General features: G+C 35.1%; 1 protein-coding gene across 1 annotated transcript; it reads left to right on the top strand.

The window, feature by feature from the left end:
* The first annotated feature begins 11,638 nt into the window (after nt 1-11,638).
* Nucleotides 11,639-16,959, top strand: FOXG1 (forkhead box G1). Its single transcript, XM_053474315.1, has 2 exons — nt 11,639-11,732; nt 14,529-16,959. Exon 2 carries the CDS (start codon nt 14,626-14,628, stop codon nt 15,943-15,945), a length of 1,320 nt encoding a protein of 439 aa, XP_053330290.1. The 5' UTR covers nt 11,639-11,732; nt 14,529-14,625; the 3' UTR covers nt 15,946-16,959.
* Nucleotides 16,960-21,177: the final 4,218 nt, after the last annotated feature.

The raw sequence follows: 21,177 nt of genomic DNA on the forward strand, positions 1-21,177 counted from the left end.
ACTTCCTAACTGTGCCATTTGGTTATGTGATCTAAATAGAATTGCTAAAAGGGTTGGACTGTAAGAAGCCATGCTTGCTCCATAGTGATATATATTTTATGGTATACCCCTTGCAAATGCAGGGAATCTGTTTGGTCAAACATTGATTTCAACAAGAATACCTTCCTACCACTGATCAGCTGCCTCAAGCTCCAGAGCCCAGTTTGCATACCACATTCCTCCCATTTAGATGGCACTCTAGAGGTTAAAGGGCCATACTGTACCATATGTATTCTTTAGTTATTAGATGACTGTTTCACTGGAGTAGCAACAGCTAATTGCATTGTTCAGCTAGCATATATGCAATTGGTTGCTGCTGCCCTCATTGAGTAGTTCATTTTAAATTGGTCTCAATGGCAGCAATACAGTTTATGTGCGGGAAGCATACTTAAGTATGCTTCCTACTTCCATTATGGGCAGTTAGGGGAGAAGAAAAAAATTCTACAGGTATAACTAAAGAATGCACATGCTCACTTGTCCATGCAAAATAGACTCCAATATGCAATAAAATTGTGAGGACTAGAGTGCCCCTTACCATAAGAATCCAGGCTATAACCCCTTCTACCTCAGGAAACAGACTACATACATCATTCACGCATACCTGGGAGCTTTCAAGGAATGCCTCCTGGAGATATCCTCCTCCTGCTCTTTATACAAGGTTGAAGGGGCCAGGTCTGGGGTCTCATTCCTAAAATGCCTAAGTAGGGTAGGTGAATGTGCAGAGTTGGGGCAGGATGTAAGAAGAGCCAAATGGCACCCTCCCCATCACCAGATCAAATTCTACAATGTAGTCTCAACGATAAACCTGGAGAATTTACAGGTAGGGCAATGTATAGTTCAATATCATGGAACTACTATTATTGTTGTAGATCACCAAGTAAGTCTTAGCAAAGCAAATATCCCACCAAGTCTTGTTTGGCGGTACCTGGAGGTAGGGCCATTTCTGAAATGGTGGCAAAAAAATTATGATACACATTTTATGTTGGTCTGACTACAGGTGTTGTAATACTGCAGGCTAGTTACATCAAAGAACTATGACAGCAGATAGTCTATATTTGATGCCCCTGGGGTTAATGGATCTCTGTTGAAGACACTGTAAACATATTTCAGTAAGCACTGGAGTTGACATTTTACAATCACACTTCTCAGTGGCTACATTCAGAAGACTCCCTTAATGCCCTTTCATATTTCTAAATGTTATGCTTCTTGGAAACTAAAAGAAAATTCTTAAAATGTAACCTGGACCAATAAGCAGCTGCACCCATAATTCCATGATCACTAAACAAGGGACACATTTACCTGCTAAAATACATTGTGACTACTGGTTTTCAAGAGGGGGCACAATTAAAGTAGATGATGCATCAACTGAGATCCCTAGCATGGTAAGCAAATGCACCCCAAATTAGGTACCATGTGATTTCTTCTGAATGTTTATTCACATAAAATAATGCAGAAACCTCCTAGTAGGAGTTTGAAGTTTTACAGCAACAGCCTATCAGTTTCCACTTTTGTGTGGCATGACAATTAAACCTTCCCTAAAAATAATCAGCATGGCTAAATTTCGCATGAATAAAGCTGTATTTCTAGATCCTCTAGAAATGATGTTTCTAATTCACAAATGTTTCCTTTCACAAAAGTGTTACACTTGGCCGAGTTGGTGGAACAGCAGCCTATAAGCACCTATCTGCCTCTCAGATCCACTTTGGTTATCTGTAAAATATTTAAATGCACTATTATACTGATGTAACCTGTCTAGTGTTTACATTGTATTTTATGCCCTGATTATTAGTATTATTAGCCTTGGTTTATCTGATCTGCTGTATTCTCCTGTGTTTAGAAAAATGACCATTATGTGGCTTTTAGTTTGCATTACCACAATACATCTTGGTTATTACAGGGGTGATCTTATCTACCTGAGAATTGCCCCAGAGTTGCAAACGTAAACGGTTTCCACTGCAATATTATGTATTATTTAATATAGGACAATCGTTAGCAATGTGACCTATATAGTGTCCAATTGCATGTTACATGGATATACAAACTGCCAAAATATGAGCCATACTAGTGCAGTTTACAAATATATGATGTAAATAATGCACTTTTCTATACATTACAAAAGGTGAATATATATGCTTTAATGTATATTCTATAATGCGCACAATCACAGTATACACTGATATATGGCAAGTGTGATGATCATATGGTGTACATACCTACCTTACATAACGAGGTAATTAAACTAATATAAGGTATAATTTATATTATTAAGCTATGTTAATGTTATTTATCATAATATCATTTGCCCTTGAATCATATGCAAAAGGTAACTCATATACTGATATAAACGTATAGAATATCTATCAGGATTGTTTTTACTTTATATTTATATAATGTATTGTGATAACGTGTTCACAAATGTACATGTTACAATTGCCATATTAATATTCACTTTCAGATGCAATTCATCAGCACATAAAGTGTGCATATATGCTCTAATTACAGTATCAATACGAACTAATGTAATGTAAGTAATGTAATATAGGTTTGTGTGTACTGATATTTTATAAATACAATGTAAACTGCATCACTTTGTAAAACAATTCTTCATTGCCTTTAATTACAAATCCGATTTCCCTCTTTAATATACGGAGCAAATTCAATGGTCACTAAAATCTCTTTTTGCGAATTCGTTTGATTTCAGCCCAAATAATAAAATAATTTTTTATTAGATCTTAAAAAAATACATTTACCCTTTTAATACTTCTGCCAATAATCCAGTAAATAATCCTAGTGTTAATGTGTCATTATAATTAAAAAATATCAATATTAATGCTGATCTAAAATGTTTTTTTATTTTTTATTAAAGTATAACGTTTTACTCTTTTAAACAGATTTCCGTTGTTACTGTTTCTTTTTAATAGCAGATGATATGAAAATGGGTTATAGTGGAATCAAAGAAATACAATATTTATCTTAAATAAAGACAGCGGTAATGTTTAGCTAATATTTGCAAATGAGCCTGTTAATATCTGTAATTGCAAAGCTCCCCAGTGCCTTCAATAGTCACAGCGCTCTCAGTATGAGTCCCGGACACACATTTTCTTACACCCTATGAAATAAATAGTATTGCACAGAGTACTATAGAAATCAGATTCCCAGCCAAAAAAAAAAGACCTAAATGAGGCGTTTTTAATCTTATTTTAAATGTAAATTCTTATTATTTCAGGATGTGTTTTTTATTTAGTTATGCTATTGTAAACTGTTTGCAAACGGCATATTTTCTTTTTTGTCTCAAGAAAAGTATACATTTTTGAAGACACTTACAATTTTTATATTTCCTATACATAGATGTACCGGTAATTTCTGTGTTCTAAACACGACCCTAAAATCATCCGAATTATATTTTTTTCCATACAAACAGGTTCTTTGAATTGTGTCAATTATTTTTAAGAAACAGATCAAGCTTAAAACATATACACAATATCTTGGAAAGAATTTGAAAACACACTTCAAGATGTTGTGGATGCATCTTGTTTGCCGAACTAAAACTGATAGATCAGGAATTTAAAATATAGATAAACTATTTAAAGTAGATTTTTTTAAAGTTATTTTTAACAAAGAAATATTTTGAAGGAACATACATTTGAAAATATGAATAAATCCGTTTTGAAATATATGACAGTCCATGGCATATATCAAACATTACATAAATATTCTTATTCAGAATATAGACATTTTATTATACAGAAAAAAATACAGAAAAAAAATGTTTTTAAAAATACATTTTATTGCAGTAACCAAAACGCAGAAATGTACAAGGATTCACAGCAAAATGTTCGACCTGAAGAAAAGTTTGGAATGAATTTACCTTCGCTGTCCGCTGGGTGGCGCCCGAGCAGTTCAGAAGAAGGAGAGTTCCTGGCCAGATGACCTAGGAATTCATGGGAAGTTCTGAATATATACTAAGCGTGAAACGGATCAGTTAATCAGACAGACACTGAATTAGCTAAATATTGTATGTGACTGCATTTTAAATGTTATTTTATGCTTCACCACTGTTGTGGTCTGGCTGTGTAATTGCATTAGTATGTGCCTTCTGTCATCTTATTGTGTGTTACATTTCCATCGCTCCTGCTTCGAATCTACAGAACTTGCCAAGCAGTCACATAAATTAATGCCAGAAGCTTTGGGAAGGCCAGCTCCCAAACTTTCAACGCTTAGAAAGTGCCATGCTTTAAAAGCTGTCAAATCTCAAAGACTGTTTTGTTGCCTCTCTGATTCTTTTGACAGATGTATGATACGCTGACACAATTGGGTCTTTCTAGGTTACAATTCACGTTCACGGAGTTTTCTTCAAGTTGACAAAGCAAAAAAAGATAGCATTGTATAAGTCATCTACTACGCTCATATTTAGGTTTGGGGGTCTTAGGGGATTCTGGATTGTTTTCAGCCTGTGTCAAAATCCCCAAACATTTGACAGGTCCCATAAGAATATATTGTCTATCCATAAATACAGCTGGAAATCTAAAGAAGAGATTCAAATGCACATACTATTGTAATGGAACTTTAAAAAAAAAAAAAAAAAAAACTAGAAAAGAAAAAATGGGAAATAAAGCCATCTACTTTATGCCTAGGTGTTGTAGGAGAAAAAAAGAAATCCTTAAATGCAGAGATAGATGTAATATGAACATCATCACTTTTGGGTTTTTCTCTAGATAGAGATATTCCCCTTGTGCTAATAGTAACCATTAGCAGCCTAAACACGTAGAGAAACCCAGCATCTGCTTGCTAATAGCAGAGAGACCATGAGAGGACTCCCAGATCCGCTAGTAACATTTGGGATCAGTGTATGTGACTCTCACAAAAGAAATCTTAGAAAGCGAAGGATTGAGTTCATTATTTCCCTTTCTGCTCACAGGCGTTATAAAGTGTGAATAAAGTATTGTATTTCCAAATAAAGGGAACTAGAAAAGTTCATGTCCAATTGATGATAGGTATTATTTCTAAAGAGGAAAGAAAAGATTACTAGGGTGACCATTAAAAAAAACAACAAATTCTTTGAGTTTTTTTTTTATTTTAAGAAAGGAGGGAAAATTTACCGACTAATTGGTTTAAACCTTGTGTGCACTTGTTGCATATCTCCGGTGATGGCTATTTGTGCAACCATTTAATGATATATGCTTGTTAATAATCTGGCAGAAAATGGGTTAACGTTTCAGCTTATTTATGTTGTTTTTTAAGAAAGAAAAAAAAAGATCGCAGCCATCAGTAATGTTTAATTTGTGGTTTTCGTTGTATATTAACCTACAACTTTAGCAGGACTTTTCAAAAAGCGGTTTGATAAACATGCAGATTAAGTTTTGATTTTATAGCTAAAATTGTGGCAAGTCATGTACTTAGGTGGCTTGTTACAAATAAACTTTTTTTTTTATTATTGCCCAGATCTTTTTCCACCTGGGTTGATCAGATACAGGACTGCGTAAAAATATCTAAATAATGGGAAAGGCAATCACAGAATCCACAGCATTTTACACAATTTCCAAGCTTTAAAAAAATTAAAACGGAATTTAAAAATAAATAGCAAATTATATACCATAGTTAAGATCCTTTAGAGTACACTAACCAGTTATTACACCGAAATTATTGGAACTGCCTTACACTATTCCTTAAGGCTACACTTTAACTGAGACCCAGAACAAAATTAAAAATATGGTCACTGTTCACATCCTTTGACATCAGCCACAACATCTTAGCTGAATTAGAACATAACCATAAAATGATTTAATACTGTATAAATCGTATAAATAATTGTCGTTTTGGTAAACTACATGACCTATATATATACATATATATATATATACATATATATACACTTATATACACTACATGACCTATATATATATATATATATATATACACACACACACACACTACATGACCAATATTATATTATATTATAATATATATATATATATATATATATATATATATATATATGTATATAGTCATATGTCTAGATACCGGAGCGTAGATGTAAAAGTGTAATAGAGTCCGTATTCCTGTAGGTGGTGCTATACCGGCACCTAAGATACGCTTTTGTGGGTAAGAATTCTTAAAGGTTTTGGGTGTTTAAAAAAAAATAAATAATATTTCACTCTATTTAATTCTCTTCATTTACAAGAAACCTCTCAAATTCGTAAACTGAAAATGTGTTTCATCTCCACATGCCTGTGAATAAAAAAAACTGTTTGAATAAATAGCTTATTTCTAAACATGTTGTTGTCAGTGTTAAACACCCTATGTCATTTTTATTCAAACACTAACATGATTACACCCAATTATATATTCAGCAGTCTTCCTTATTTTAGAGTAAATTTGCCTGTCTTTAATAAAACCAGACATAATGGATCTTGTTCTAGATTTTACCTCCCTTTCTGTAATTTGATTGAATTACGTCTAGATTTTTTTTTTTTAATACATATTATTTTTCTAATTTTTATTTTACTTTTGGAAAATGTTAGATTTATACATGTTTGTCTATATAACATCGTTAAAATATTCTAGCTTTTTTTTTTATATATTTCCTTAGTTTCTTTCTAAATATCTGTCAATTAAATCGCTGGAAACAGAATGTCATACTCAACAAGAGAACAATATTTAATCTGTAGATTGTAACCAATTTAAAAAAGGCAGAAGCCATAGGAGGAGTGCTTGGGGATTTTATTTTACCTGGTAATATAATGGCTTTGTTGTGGATAAAGCGCTTCAAAACAAAGGAACATGTAGAGACACGTTGTTCTGTTATAATATTTATCAGGGGATGTTTGATATAGACACAGTGCAACACAAAAAAATATACAAAAGCCAATTACATCCCTCCTTGCAATTAGAGTAATTATCTATATACTGTTCTCATGTTCTTTTAGGTGAGGTGCAATAACCTCACCTTGGAACTGGATGCTATTAGACTGTTGCAAGGCTGTGTTTAGAAAGATTACACCTTCGCAAAATTGCTTGACTAGTGACCCTGAATTTGAGCCCCTAACTGCAAAACTATATAAAACAAAGACAATCGCAACTTATTGCATATTACAGACTATATATATATATATATATATATATATATATTATACCGCAGAGTTACATAGTATTGGTTGGATTTTGGTTCTTTCAAAGCAAGTGAAAATTAATAGATTTTTTGTTGTTTAATAATACAAGAAAATACATTGCCCTTGGTATAAAAAAGGCATTATATGATTGTTGCATATTGGTTTAAGCCTATTACAAAATATGCGTTTTGATGAAATTTTGCTGTAAAATAAACAGCGTAAATATAGTTTTTTGGGCCCAGAATCATTAAAATCAGATAACGTATATGGTTCTTTATGTCATCTTTTTTAGTTGGAGGTTTTCTATTCAACTACTTGATAAAGATTTACCCCTGGCATCGAATCCAGCCCATTGCATGAAATTATAATTGCAATATCGATGGGAAACACAGTTGTTTTTCTAACAATTACCTGAACTAATCTGGAGCATGGATCACATTGGAGGCTTGCATAATTTGTCAATGTAGTTATTTTTTTCCCCCATTTACTTTTATTTTTTCTTTCAAAGAGATAAACATTTCGGTGAAGGTTTGCTAATAATTTAATGACTAATGGTTGTTTATACCTTAGCTTGCGTAATCAAACCTAGACCTTCAAGAAAAAAAATAACTTAAAAATTAGAAACAGTTCCCAAATGAATGTTTGAAGTGGGAAAACACAGAGAGGACCAGAGTCCCCAGAGCACAGCCGCTGTGGCATTGTTAGTACCTTCAAATCACATGTGGTCTTTGGAGTGAATTTTCAAAGCGCATAATATATCCTCTACACTTATTACATTGTCACAAGCGTTATTTTCCACCAGAGACTTTGTTCTTTTTTTTTTTTTTTTTTTTTTTTTTAAATCACATTGAATATTAATGTGTGCAGTAGAATATTAATATAGTTAATCCAAATATTTGCTATTTGGGAAAGAAACCACATTAAATTCTTCTGTCTTTTACAAAAGTAGCTATGAACTGTATGAAAAGCGACTTAAATGTTATTGTATCCAAATTATGTCAGTTTCGTAGAATTGCTTACGAATGCCTATTCGTTTTATTTAACGTTTAAGAGATGCACAATAACGAATATATATATATATCGTTGCACTAGCAGGGTGTTATTTTTTTTTTTATTTTTCTGGTGTAGCATTTAACATTAATGTCACAACTGTCCACATTACAGCCATTAAGGGGTGAGTAGCATGGAATAAGCTATTGAGAAGAGCGTTCTGTATAATCTTAGAAACCTTGCAAATCACCATCTATTCTGTCCCCTTTTAACATACATAATCATAAGCTGCCAGACACACATCTCACCTACAAATCTAACACACAAGAGGTGACATCCTTTAAAAAAAAAAAACAAGGGTCAGCATTTAACTCCAAACTACTTTTAAGGAAGCCGATGATTTGTTTTTCTTTGTTGAGGGAAAGGGGTGATGGTTGGTATTTACAAAGGAAGACATTCAAAAATGGAATTTTAATCACGACAGTTGTGAAAGGGTTAAGCAACCACCCACTGGAAAAGTCTACTCGATTTGCAAATCAATATTAATTCCAGATTTTTATAGAATAACTCACTACTGCTGCCCATGAAACCACAGAAAACAACGCAGATTACAGATTTCGCTGGTATAGGTTATCATTATTCTACCATTTTGATAAATTAAAAAAAAAAATTAGAATTGTCAGATATTAGCCATGTAGCCACAATAGACTACATATCTCCATCGATTGATTGAGGTTTGTATCACTTTGTCGTGTAGTTTGTCAAAGGCATTTCCTACACACGACGATTAAATCGAGTGATATGGGTTAATGCGATTGATATTAGAGAGAATGCCAATTGCCCCGAATGTCATATACGATTTATTCCTGTGGCACCTTAAGTAGGATGAGATCTCCTAGAAGAGCCACCAACGACTTGTAAGCATGAGTGACCTGGGGTGAGGATTATTCTAATAGCGCCATATTGTGCTGCAGCGCTTTAGGGTATTTGTCAATGCGCATAGAGGTATTTTGATAACACATCAGAAAGGCCTGGTATTGGTATTTTTCTCACTCCAAACAGGCACTGAATATCTATAGATGTATCTTTGATTAAGTGTTCCAACGCAAGCTTCATTTTGATAGGATTATTAGTTTAATTAAAAGATCAAATATAAGGCGAGCTTGTATCCTCATTTTATTATGAGCTTTAAGAGTTAGATTTGGGGTATTTCCGATCTCCAACAAATGTTGATTTTTATTTTTTTTTAGGTGAAAATAATAACATACCACACAATAAAACGTCGACATTATTGCAAGGGATTCCTTGGCCAGAGAGTCATTACATCAGTAACCCTCCTACAGGTTTTGCCTGCCTCTAACCTATGGATTTACATCAACTGGTGAAGGTACAAATTAATCAGCAGGTCCCAAAATACAAGGCTTGTGCAATCCCAAATTGCTGCAGACATTAACTCGTTTATGACCAGAGGAATTTGTTACAGCGCCGACCTGTACATAAATGGGCAAATACAAGGCGAAATCTAAAACACAACACTGGCTTTAAATATCCTCAGAATTTCAGAGGACCTGATAGGAGACATTTTGGTACTGTATACAGGCTGCTTCTCTAACCAAGTGCCGTGTGCTGTATGTGTTGTTATCGGTGTAAGCGTGTATGCTGTGTGTGTCTATGCTTCTGCCCTTAAACGCTCTATTCTGAATTTAAGGGAATTTTTTCCTAGTGCCATAATGTTATGATGGAAGGGCTTGTGAAATGACAGGCCAGGAACAAGCTTGTCTTAATCATGAAGTTCTTAATTTAGTGTAGCGCCTGGATTTGTGTGTGTCTGTGCGTATCTGTGTGTGTGTGTTCTCTCACAGAATCGTCTGTCAACCTGCAGAATTCTTAATGAGTGATAGGACCAGGCTGCTTAGAACTGCCACAGTTTGTGGTGTGAAGGCCCCTTACTGAGAAATTTGGTTCTCTCCTGTTCTTGTAAACTTAATCGCGCAACCTGTAACCAAAACCCACAGAAAATAAGGACACGACACAACAAATACAGTAATATCACTCCAAATTGTAGCGCCCATCAAGGTGCTCTTCATTATATAAACTTAAAGGCTGGTGTAAATCAGTTTAATTCTAATTTTATAAAGACCCATACACATCATATATATATATATATATATCATACATACGTATATACAGTATCATGTAAGAATTTAGTAATTGTTTATATTGTATGTTGATCCAGAATATATTTACATTATCAAAGAAATGATTTGGGCCAAAATGTTTATTTCAAATAGCATTGACTAATTAAACGTCATTGGCAAATACCATACCTCGTTAATCACGCCAGCATAGACAGTAGCGTTGTACAATGAGCTTCAGCCATGAGCCTGGCCCAAGGTATATTTATACACAACATGGGCTGCCTTTCTCCTGAGAAATGTAATGACTTGAACTGAACGCTCCCCAGCTTTTAAGTGTGCAAACAGTTTGTACATTACTGGTGTGATACACACTCGCAGGCTGGGTACTCGCTCCACTTAGATCCATCTTCTGATCTCATTATCTTGACTTGTGGATGCTACAGATTGTGTGTGTGTGGGGGGAATATAAACACAAGATCTTGACATGAAATCTGTAAATGAATATATGCCTGTTACTAAGGGCTGGTTCAGACCTTGCAAAGTTCTGTTATACATTATATACAGACACTAACAACTAACAACCTTCTTCTAGGAGCCCCCAACCACTTAAAATATTAAATATGTCAGACTTCTTTACACTTCTGGTTATATATATATATATATATATATATATATATATATATATATATGCGTGTGTGTGTGTATAATTATATATATCTCAAGATTTAGATATATAGATAGATGTATAAATATATCACCCAGTATATATATTTAGAGAGAGCCAAAAATAAAGAGGGAGAGAGATTGGATAGAAAAAGTAACATTAGTACTGGGGAAAAATAATAATTAGGAGTTGCTAACAGTGTGACCATAAATAGTCCAGCTCTCCACAATGTGTGAATGAGGAGAACGATTCGTTTTTTATAACTTTCCCAGGACTTGCGAGAGGGAATGGGTGGTGGAGGACATGGTATGGGGGTGGAGGGGATTTCATTTTTGTTTGCAAATACTTTAGACCTTATCTTGCTGTTACAGGTAACATACACCAAACAAAGAAAGTAGTTCATGCAGAGCAAGGTAACCCCAAGCCAGGTCTCCAGAAGTCCTATCAAACGTTACAAGCTTTCAAATGGCTCCTGACATGAGAGCCAATACACCGCCAGGGTATGTCTGTAACTCACTAAGCCTGGGAAGTCACCCCACTGAAGAGGAATTAACCCCTCACTACCGGGATGAACCGTACAGCTGAATAACAAGTAGGGTGGGGTAAAGGATTGGCTAGTGGTCTTTCCCAGTAGCCATCCTTTCTATGTGATCAGATGCTATTCTACACACTGCCAGCCTGCTGGTTCGGTGGGGAGCAGTGACTTCTACACTCAGGGAAGGTCCAGCACAGAAACCCCAGCCAGAGGCCATCAGCCCTGCGATACCTCCAACCCCGACCGCTTCACTCCAGGTGATAAATGTACTTTTTAATGTAATAGAGGCCTAAGCTTTGTGCATGATACAAGCGATATATAGATATATATATATATATATATATATATATATATATAATTATATCGAGTGAATCTCTGAGTTCAGTGATTTGCTGTCTGTCAACTTCAAAGCTCTGTGATATTTCATATTTCGATGTAATAGCAGCTTTGACCCTAGATAGATTTCCAAACATTAAAAATTGAGCAGTAAACAATGAACATTGAATCCCATCTCTTCTTTGTTAGTTGTATGGAATTTGAAGGGAAAAAAAAGCCTCCAATGTTAACAAACAGCAGGCAATGGAGGCATTCTGTATAATAAACCGATGCAGTCAGTGTTATGGAGCACAAAGCTCATTTTGGGCAAACTTGATTGAGTTAATATCATATCAGCAAATTTCACTGGGGGAAGAATCTCTTCTTTTCTTTGTGTCACAAACCAGCGCAGATTACAAATTTTAATGATCTGAAAATGTTTGGTATACAAAATCATGCTTATTTCAGTATTAGCAAAAACACGAGCGATTTTTCAACATAAACACCCAGCTGTGTCTATTTTAAAAAGCAGTTCAATGACAGCTTGCTCTTATGAGCATGCAATCAGCTAATTTCGCTTTTTTTCCCCTTCTGTGTTAATCAACACTTTCTTTCCTGCACAGCAGAGCTCGGATTGTGTAGATCCACCACAACACTAAAATGTTTATCTAACCTGAATCCTGTTCTACTAAAAGGGGACGAGGTTACAGGCCAGGAAAAGCGCCTAGGTGTGTGTTTACAACTGTTTGTGTGTGTGTGTTGTACATATAACACACACACACACACACACACACAACTCCCACTGGAGATGACGAAAAATGTAGCGTTGGTATGACAATATTTTACAGCATGGATAGGATAGGATATGGCCTGCTAACACAATATTATTTTATATTAAATACAGATTATAAATAATATATTACCGTATATTATACATAATATATATATATACACACCGGGTTTATGGCAGGTAGTGCAACTTATAAGTCAGCAGGACCGAGGTCACTCGGGGTTAACCTGAAACACAGCACTTTGTGGCAAACCATCTTTCAATTATGTGCTATGGAAGGATGGTTTGTGGTGTGTTTGTAACCGACTCATCAAAAAGAAATACTTCCAGACATGCCATCCATTTACATTAATGTGTTAAATAAGCACAAGGATGATCTATTTATCGGTATCTACCTATCTACCCATCCATCCATCCATTCTAACAACCCACTTTGGATTTTCGTACAATAATCGCCCAGATCCTTCGCTAGACCCGTTTAGCTGGCTGTGATCTGTGGGTAACACGGTGCTAATATAGATCGGTTTATTTATTGCTCGCTGTTAGGGTTAGCAGGCAGCAAGCACGCATGCAGTAAATATAAGGCAATCGCCCACTGTCACGACACTTAGTCATTAATTTACAACCAAACAAAGTCCCGCTGAAGATGAAGAATTAGTTAATGAGTATACAAACAAGACCATTCCTAGCGCTATATAAATCGCATATACAATGGCTCTAAAGTGCCGATGAGTGACAGATTCTCAAAGATGATTCTGCCTATACAAATAATCAAGCCTAGATTATATTAATCATTCTATGCATGGTAGAATAATCAAGGAGAGATAGAAAATTCTGCCTCATGAATGTATAATATTAATCATTCCGCTGATTTTAGTATAATCATTCTACGATGTGACACTAATTCATAAAACAATACTATAAAAAAAGAAACTGTCAACCACACAGGCAAACACAACGTCTCCTCGGCTAACAAGGGGTTAATATTTACATACTCAGAAGGGTTCTGTAACAAAAGGCAACATTTTTTTTTTTTTATCAGCCCTCCCAATTTTCAGTATTTTTTTTATCTCACTCATGTGGTTGACCCACTGGAAAGGATGATGGAAAAAGGATAGGATTGTTTAGTGCTTGCCTGAAACAGTCACCTAAGCAGTAAAACAATTGTTATTTAAAAAAAAAAAACAAAAAAAAACACCAACATCTCAAATTATTTTTAAACGCATAGTGTAACATTGTATAAATCACTGCAAGAGAACAAAACAAATACTCAGTACAACGCCTGGCAAAATAGTCCCTTGATTCTTCCACTTTGTTCCCTCCACGGTTATTTTCTCCCTAAAAAGAAAAAGGTATAAACAAACTTTAATCAATAAGAGAAAATATTGACGTATAAAACTAAGATGGTCCAATACAGTGGGATGAAAGCAATGGCAGATATTCGGTAGGGGAAAAAAAAAAGGGGGGGGGGGAGATCACGTTTGGTTTAAAAAAATAAAAAAGGAGGGGGGAGGGGAAGAGAGCTTAAGAAATTTCCTCCTAGATCCATCCGCAGCCTGAAGATGTTAGGAGGGGGCTGGGGGCGTCGAAGCGTTGTGTGTGGGCGTGGCTCTCTTTAATCTCTTGAATTAGATTGGCTAGGATGATAAAAACGTCCTACCTGTCAGGGCTCTCTCATTGGTTCCAGGACCCAAAGGTTAAACCAAATTCTTCTTTTTTTTTTTTTTGAAGGCTGGTGTCTCCGAGTCTGGAATTAATTGTAGCTATAGCTGTCTACTCTAGTTGCTGAGAGGGGAGGTTGTTGTGTTTATTTTGAAGGGACATGAAGTAGTTGATTCATTTTCTCCCCTGGCTTCTTCTTGATTATATTTATATATGTATATATTTATAGCCCTATAATTAACGCCAATATTATGTACGTTTTGTTTTTTGCTACATGACTTACAAGTGTTTGGAGACACTGGTGCGAAAGAGCCCCTCAGCGCTGCTGCTCCTGGTTCTTCTGCTGCAACTTTACTTGAGTGCTCTGCTACCCTTCTTGTGATATGTTGGACATGGGGGAGAGGAAAGAAGTGAAAATGCTCTCCAAATCATCCTTCAGTATCAACAGCCTGGTGCCAGAAGCGGTCCAAAATGACAACCACCCTACGCCTCATCATCATCATCATCATCACCACCACCACCACCAGCAGCAGTTACCACAGCAAACGCATCATATTCAGTCCCACCACAGACCGGTTCAGGAAGAGGACGACCTGGACAAAAGCCTCCTGGAGGTAAAAACGGAGAGCCTACCACCTGGTAAAGTGGATCCAGCCTCCTCCGATCTACCGGGGGGAGAAGAAAAAGAAAAGACCGAGGAAAAAAAGGCGGATGGCGGTGGCAAAGATGGTGAGAACGGCAAAGAAGGGGAAAAGAAAAACGGGAAATACGAGAAGCCCCCTTTCTCCTACAATGCCCTGATCATGATGGCCATCCGCCAGAGTCCAGAGAAGCGCCTGACCCTTAATGGTATCTACGAGTTTATCATGAAGAACTTCCCTTATTACAGAGAGAACAAGCAGGGCTGGCAGAACTCCATTCGGCACAACCTCAGCCTTAACAAGTGCTTTGTCAAGGTGCCTCGGCACTATGATGATCCAGGCAAAGGGAACTACTGGATGTTGGACCCTAGCAGCGATGATGTCTTCATTGGTGGGACAACCGGGAAACTCCGCAGGAGATCTACAACCTCTAGGGCTAAACTTGCATTTAAAAGAGGGGCAAGGCTCACCTCCACCGGACTGACTTTTATGGATAGAGCTGGCTCTTTGTACTGGCCTATGTCACCTTTCCTGTCATTGCATCACCCAAGGGCCAGCAGCACTTTGAGTTACAACGGGACGACATCAGGCTACCCAAGCCACCCCATGCCCTACAGTTCAGTGTTGACTCAAAACTCTTTGGGGAACAACCACTCCTTTTCTACGTCCAATGGCCTGAGCGTAGATAGACTAGTGAATGGAGAGATACCCTACGCCACTCATCACCTCACAGCAGCTGCCCTCGCTGCCTCTGTGCCATGTGGTTTACCGGTTCCTTGCTCCGGTACTTACTCTTTAAACCCTTGCTCTGTGAACCTACTAGCTGGACAAACGGGTTACTTTTTTCCCCATGTACCCCACCCCTCCATAACTTCACAAAGCAGCACTTCTATGACAGCCAGAGCAGCCTCCTCCTCCACCTCACCCCAAGCTCCTTCCACTCTGCCCTGTGAGTCCCTCAGACCGTCTTTGCCAAGTTTTACTACAGGACTTTCAGGAGGACTATCTGATTATTTTACACATCAAAACCAGGGCTCTTCATCCAACTCTTTGATACATTAGCATCCAGGGGAGCAGACTGTAAGTGAACATTTTACACACATTTCAATTGTACATGAGAACTGAGAGGAAAAAAAGCAAGCGAAAAAATGTCAAGTCCAGGTATTTTTTATGAAGTCCCCACCCCGTCCCCTTATTTTGTGTACGTTTGTTCAGTCTCTAGGAATCTTTATTATTGAGGTGAGGCTGTGGTGTAAAAAGAGGAAGAAATGCAGGATTTGTTTGTTTTTTCATATGACCTATGCTAGAATGTCTAACTAAAATCAAAATAATGACTACTTTGCCGCTGTCATACTTAGTACATCTTGATTATGAAAGGCAATCAGAATTCCATGTCTGCAGTATTATAGGTTTTCATGGATACTGATTCTATCTTTGAAACAAATAGAAAAAAAAAGGCACACAATACTAAAATAATATACTCACATTTTTATTGGACCATTATTACAAAAAAAATAAAAACTAAAATATTCCTGCACAGAATATATCATTTCTCCAATTGTCTATACATAATTTCACTATAAAAGCAGCTGGGTTTTTTGTTCGTTTACGTTTAGACCAAAGATTGGGTTACAGAACATGCAGTCAGTGTACTGATTAATTAAAAAAAAAATAATTAAAAAAATAAATAAATACAAAAGTAAAAATAATAGCTATCAGCCTGCAGCAATCTCTATCTGCAAAGGAGTTTGAGGGGGGATACATGAGTACTGCCTTCAGTTCGTGTTGTGTATATTTTGATGTATGTGCTCACTAACCGGTCGGTCACTTTTTTTTTTATTATTATTTTATTTTTTTATGTAGTGAAACGTTAAACCGATTGTATTTCTAGGTAATCCTTGCAAAATATGTATAACCCGTGTTGAGTAAAAATGCATAAATTTGAGTGATTGTTATCGTTGTCTTAAAAATTTCTTGATTGTGATAATGTGGTCATATGCCCGTGTTTGTCACTTATACAAATGTTTACTATGAAGACACAGAAATAAAAAAAATAGGCCAAATTCATATAGAAAATACTTTTGTCTTTTTTCAGTGCAAAGTAACTGTTTATATGTGGACTTTTCTTTAACTTAAGTAGGCCATTTTGACACTTTTCCAAACTAACACATATACAATGTCTTTGTCTATTTATAAATACCTCATTTATATATAAATACAAACACTATATATATATATATATATATATATATATATATATATATATATATATATATATATATACACACACACACATACATACATACACACACACCAAATATATTTGAAAAAATAAATGAGGCCAATTAATTTGGAAGATTATAATATATTAATATAATTGCACACACTTTCACAATATTATATACGGAGATCATTCTCGCTGTATAAAATATATATATATATATATATATATATTACACAAACTTACTGGGGTTACACACTCACATATATAGTAATTATTTAGATTCTCTCCAAAGTAAGCGTAAAAAAACAAAAATGTCTATTTTTATACACAGGTTGTCATGCAAGTTTAATCAAACATTAGGTAGCAGGTATTTTTAATAATATTTTGTAGTAACAACATATAACATTAAAACAATACATCGCTGGTCATTTAAGGAACGTTTACATAGCTATTTAATGCGCATCGAATGTTTTTTTATATAACTTGATTTAAAAAAAACCCCCAAAAAATAGGCCCCATCTTCCAATTGAATGCTGTGGGTATTGTGTAAAGGCCTCAGCTTTTTTCTACAATGTTTTAAATGGTTGGACCAGGAGATAAAATATTCATCCTAGCTTTTATTATACCATTGTAATATATGTTTCAATATTAGCATATTTTAGATATTTTTAACTTAACTTTTTTACTTTTTAGCTGTATTATTATTATTATTAATATTAATTTTTTCCCCAACTGTGTATTGTGTTTGTCCTGGAACTTGTAAGAAGGGAAATGAAAGAAAAAAGAAAAAAAACATTAGTAACCTGAAAAGAAGCTTTTGCAACTAATTGGAGCCCGCAGGGAGTTCCTAGCTTACAAACGACTAATTTGTCACTGTTGTAGGGTATGGAAGTTATTCTGCAATGGTGCAGTGAACTGGCTCCTATCACAATAGGGCCTAATGAAAAATAAGCTCTGTGCAGGAGATAATATCTGAATGAAACTCTTTTGGTATCCAGTGAGCAACATCGACTTTATCCAATCAGTCAAATCCACAAATAAGATTTAATTATTTACAATAGGATACATCAGGCGGAGGAGGATAAAAATCTAGTGTCCCTCAACAGTGATTTGTGTTTGGGAAGATGTAGAGGAAAAGTTGGAGAGGCTACCATGATTTGCATTAAAGGATAAACAGTATATAGATATATATATATATATATGTAAAATCAGATTTAATGAGTAGCAGAATACATCGGTTCATCTTATTGTATTATATATTATTTTATATTATTATTATACGCAATTATGTTCTACAATTCTTATTTCATGTGCAAAACAATCAGACCAAAGAAGGTACCGGTTCATGTGTTTGAATAGGAAATACTGCAGAATAATCGAAAAGCAGGCTCTCATAAACATCTGTCATTTGCAGTCCTTAGAGGAGTAGAATTCAATCTTGTGAAGATGATAAATTATTTAATACTCGTATCTTGCAGAATAAATGAAAAACGCCATGACACATGGAATTGGTAAATTTATCTAGGGCTCTCGTCGGCATCTATGAATACTTACGACACAGACAGATCTGAAGAATAATTAGTCTTGTCGGTAAATTTCAAAGTGTAGCAATGCATAATAAATAAATTATATATATATATACATACATTCATATGTATATGTGTATATAGAAGTCTATATCTATCTATATATATATTATGCATTGCTACACTTTGAATAAAATATTTACCCTTCATATTTACCCAGTGGCATGCGTAATACTGTTTGTAAATATACGTGTACTATATATATATATATATTTAATGTTATACATTTACCCAGGGATTTATTATATTTGTTTCTCAATTTTGGGCTTGCTTGATAATAATGCATAATTTATCGTTAACTATACTAATAATAGTGTATATGTATATATATACTTAAAAAGTATTACTTACAGGTACTATACGAATACATATATATGGTAAATCTTTTGCTTTGGCAACCCCAGGATTTTATTTATATCATAAATATATACGTAATCAATAACTCCTGTGTGTTAGCCAGGATCTGAAATTTAAATTAGAACCTCGAATTTAAATTACGATTAAACCGTGCGCTGTTTCTATTTAATAAAAACCGAGACACGTATAGTAAAGGGCAGCAGTAGGTTCACACGCATTACATAAACAGGTGATATGTTACGCAATATAATTATTTATTACATCAGACTAATATCTACATATAAGTTCAAAAGGGGGATTTAAAATGTTATGTGTGAACAATGAGATGTATTATTGTCTGTTTTCAAAGTTTTGGCGGAGTTCTTGAAATTGCTGCATTAGGCCAGTCTATGATCTCAGCTCTGCTTCATCAATGCCCTAGGAGGGGCAGATACCTGGGCATTCGTTAGTAAAAGTGGGTTCAGAAAGGTAATGGACAATGAGGTTTAGGGTGTGTGGGGCTGACTTATTGGGTCTGTTAGACTTGCCCTGGAGGGCGGAGCCCCTGAACATACCTCAAGCAAGAACCTTCCTTCAAACAGATGGGGTCCTCTGCAAAACGGCCAAGAGCTTCCATGAAGGTAAGATGGGATTTAGCTTTGCAATATTTGGGGCTCAATGTGTAAATAAATGGTGGGGTCTCTTTCCTCAGACATATAGATCCCAGTCACACACACCTCACACTAGCCACCACACAATATATTACACATTAATAAACAGCTAGTCTAGAATTCAGATGACAAATCAGAGCACTGACAAAATGTGTGTGTTTAAACTGGTTTATCAACTTCCTCTGTTCTAGATTTTCTCTTCTATGAAGACCATGACTTTGAAGGACCAGTTCCCAAGCTCAACCAGTAAGTTTTTTTTTTTTTTTTAAATTTAAGTCTAAGAATAAAAATTGGAAGGCTATCAGGCAGATATAACCAGTATCTTATTAAATGCAAATCAGGTGTCCAAATAAAAGAATGGTATAATGTGCAACACTGTAATCCAGGACAAATGTTACCCTTACACTGTCATTAAATAATACGGGATAAGTTGGATGTCTTCTGCACAAGGCAGGCCAATGTCACTGGACTTCAATACACTATAATTTAACATTGCAGAACTATCTCATCTTTGGCTGACTTTGTGCTCAACTGTAGCTGTGACCTTTTGGAAATTGGATGCAAGGATCTAAGTGTGAAATACCTTGTAGGAGTTGATAGATAAAAGAGGAACGTTTTGTACAGGATTATCTGTCCAGGTACTATAATGGGGGGAGAGCATGGGAAGATAATCCAGAAGCCTTTTAACGATAGATTGTGGTAGTCCAAGAACAATTTCCATAAAATGTTTTAAAATAAGGCCGTACATAATATAGTTTTATGGGGGTTTTTTCTGTATTTTTTTTTATATATATTTTAAAGTAGAAGCCTTTATGTATATTCATCTACAACAATACGAATATAATATATATCGTATATTAATTTCGTTTTATTCACAAATTAATGTATCCAGTAAATACATTATATATATACACACATATATATATATATATATATATACACTTCAATACAATAAATGAAATCATGTTAGCAATTATTTGTATACATATTTTTGTCTAGAAATTAATGAAATTGGATTAGTGTTTTATTATCATAAAAAAACAAACTTTTTTTTGTTGTATTTTTGCTTAGTAAACGCTTTGATATTGTATTAATTCTGAAATTTAAATATTTGTGTTTGTTTTTATTATGTGCTAACTACTGCTATTATTTGGACAGGTTGCGCTTCAGCCTTCGAGTTAATCATGGAATTGCCAGAAGAGGGCGGCCTATGCCAGGTAAATACACATCCAGATTTCCTATTTTCACAATCAGGTTGATGTTGGGGTGGCAAAAAACTGGTCTATTTATTGTTTAAGGATTTATTTTTAATGTTTGAATAATATCAACTTTATATCCATCTGTACCATAGAAATCCAGTTAAACTGTGTTGATCATTTTCCTTCACATCATAATCCCTGCAATGTTCTTGACCTAATTGACTTACACCAATAAATCATGTTTTGGCTTAAATATAGCCCACTTATTGTGAATTAGT

The sequence above is a fragment of the Spea bombifrons genome, chromosome 9, assembly GCF_027358695.1.
Source record: "Spea bombifrons isolate aSpeBom1 chromosome 9, aSpeBom1.2.pri, whole genome shotgun sequence".
Lineage (NCBI taxonomy): Eukaryota > Metazoa > Chordata > Amphibia > Anura > Pelobatidae > Spea > Spea bombifrons.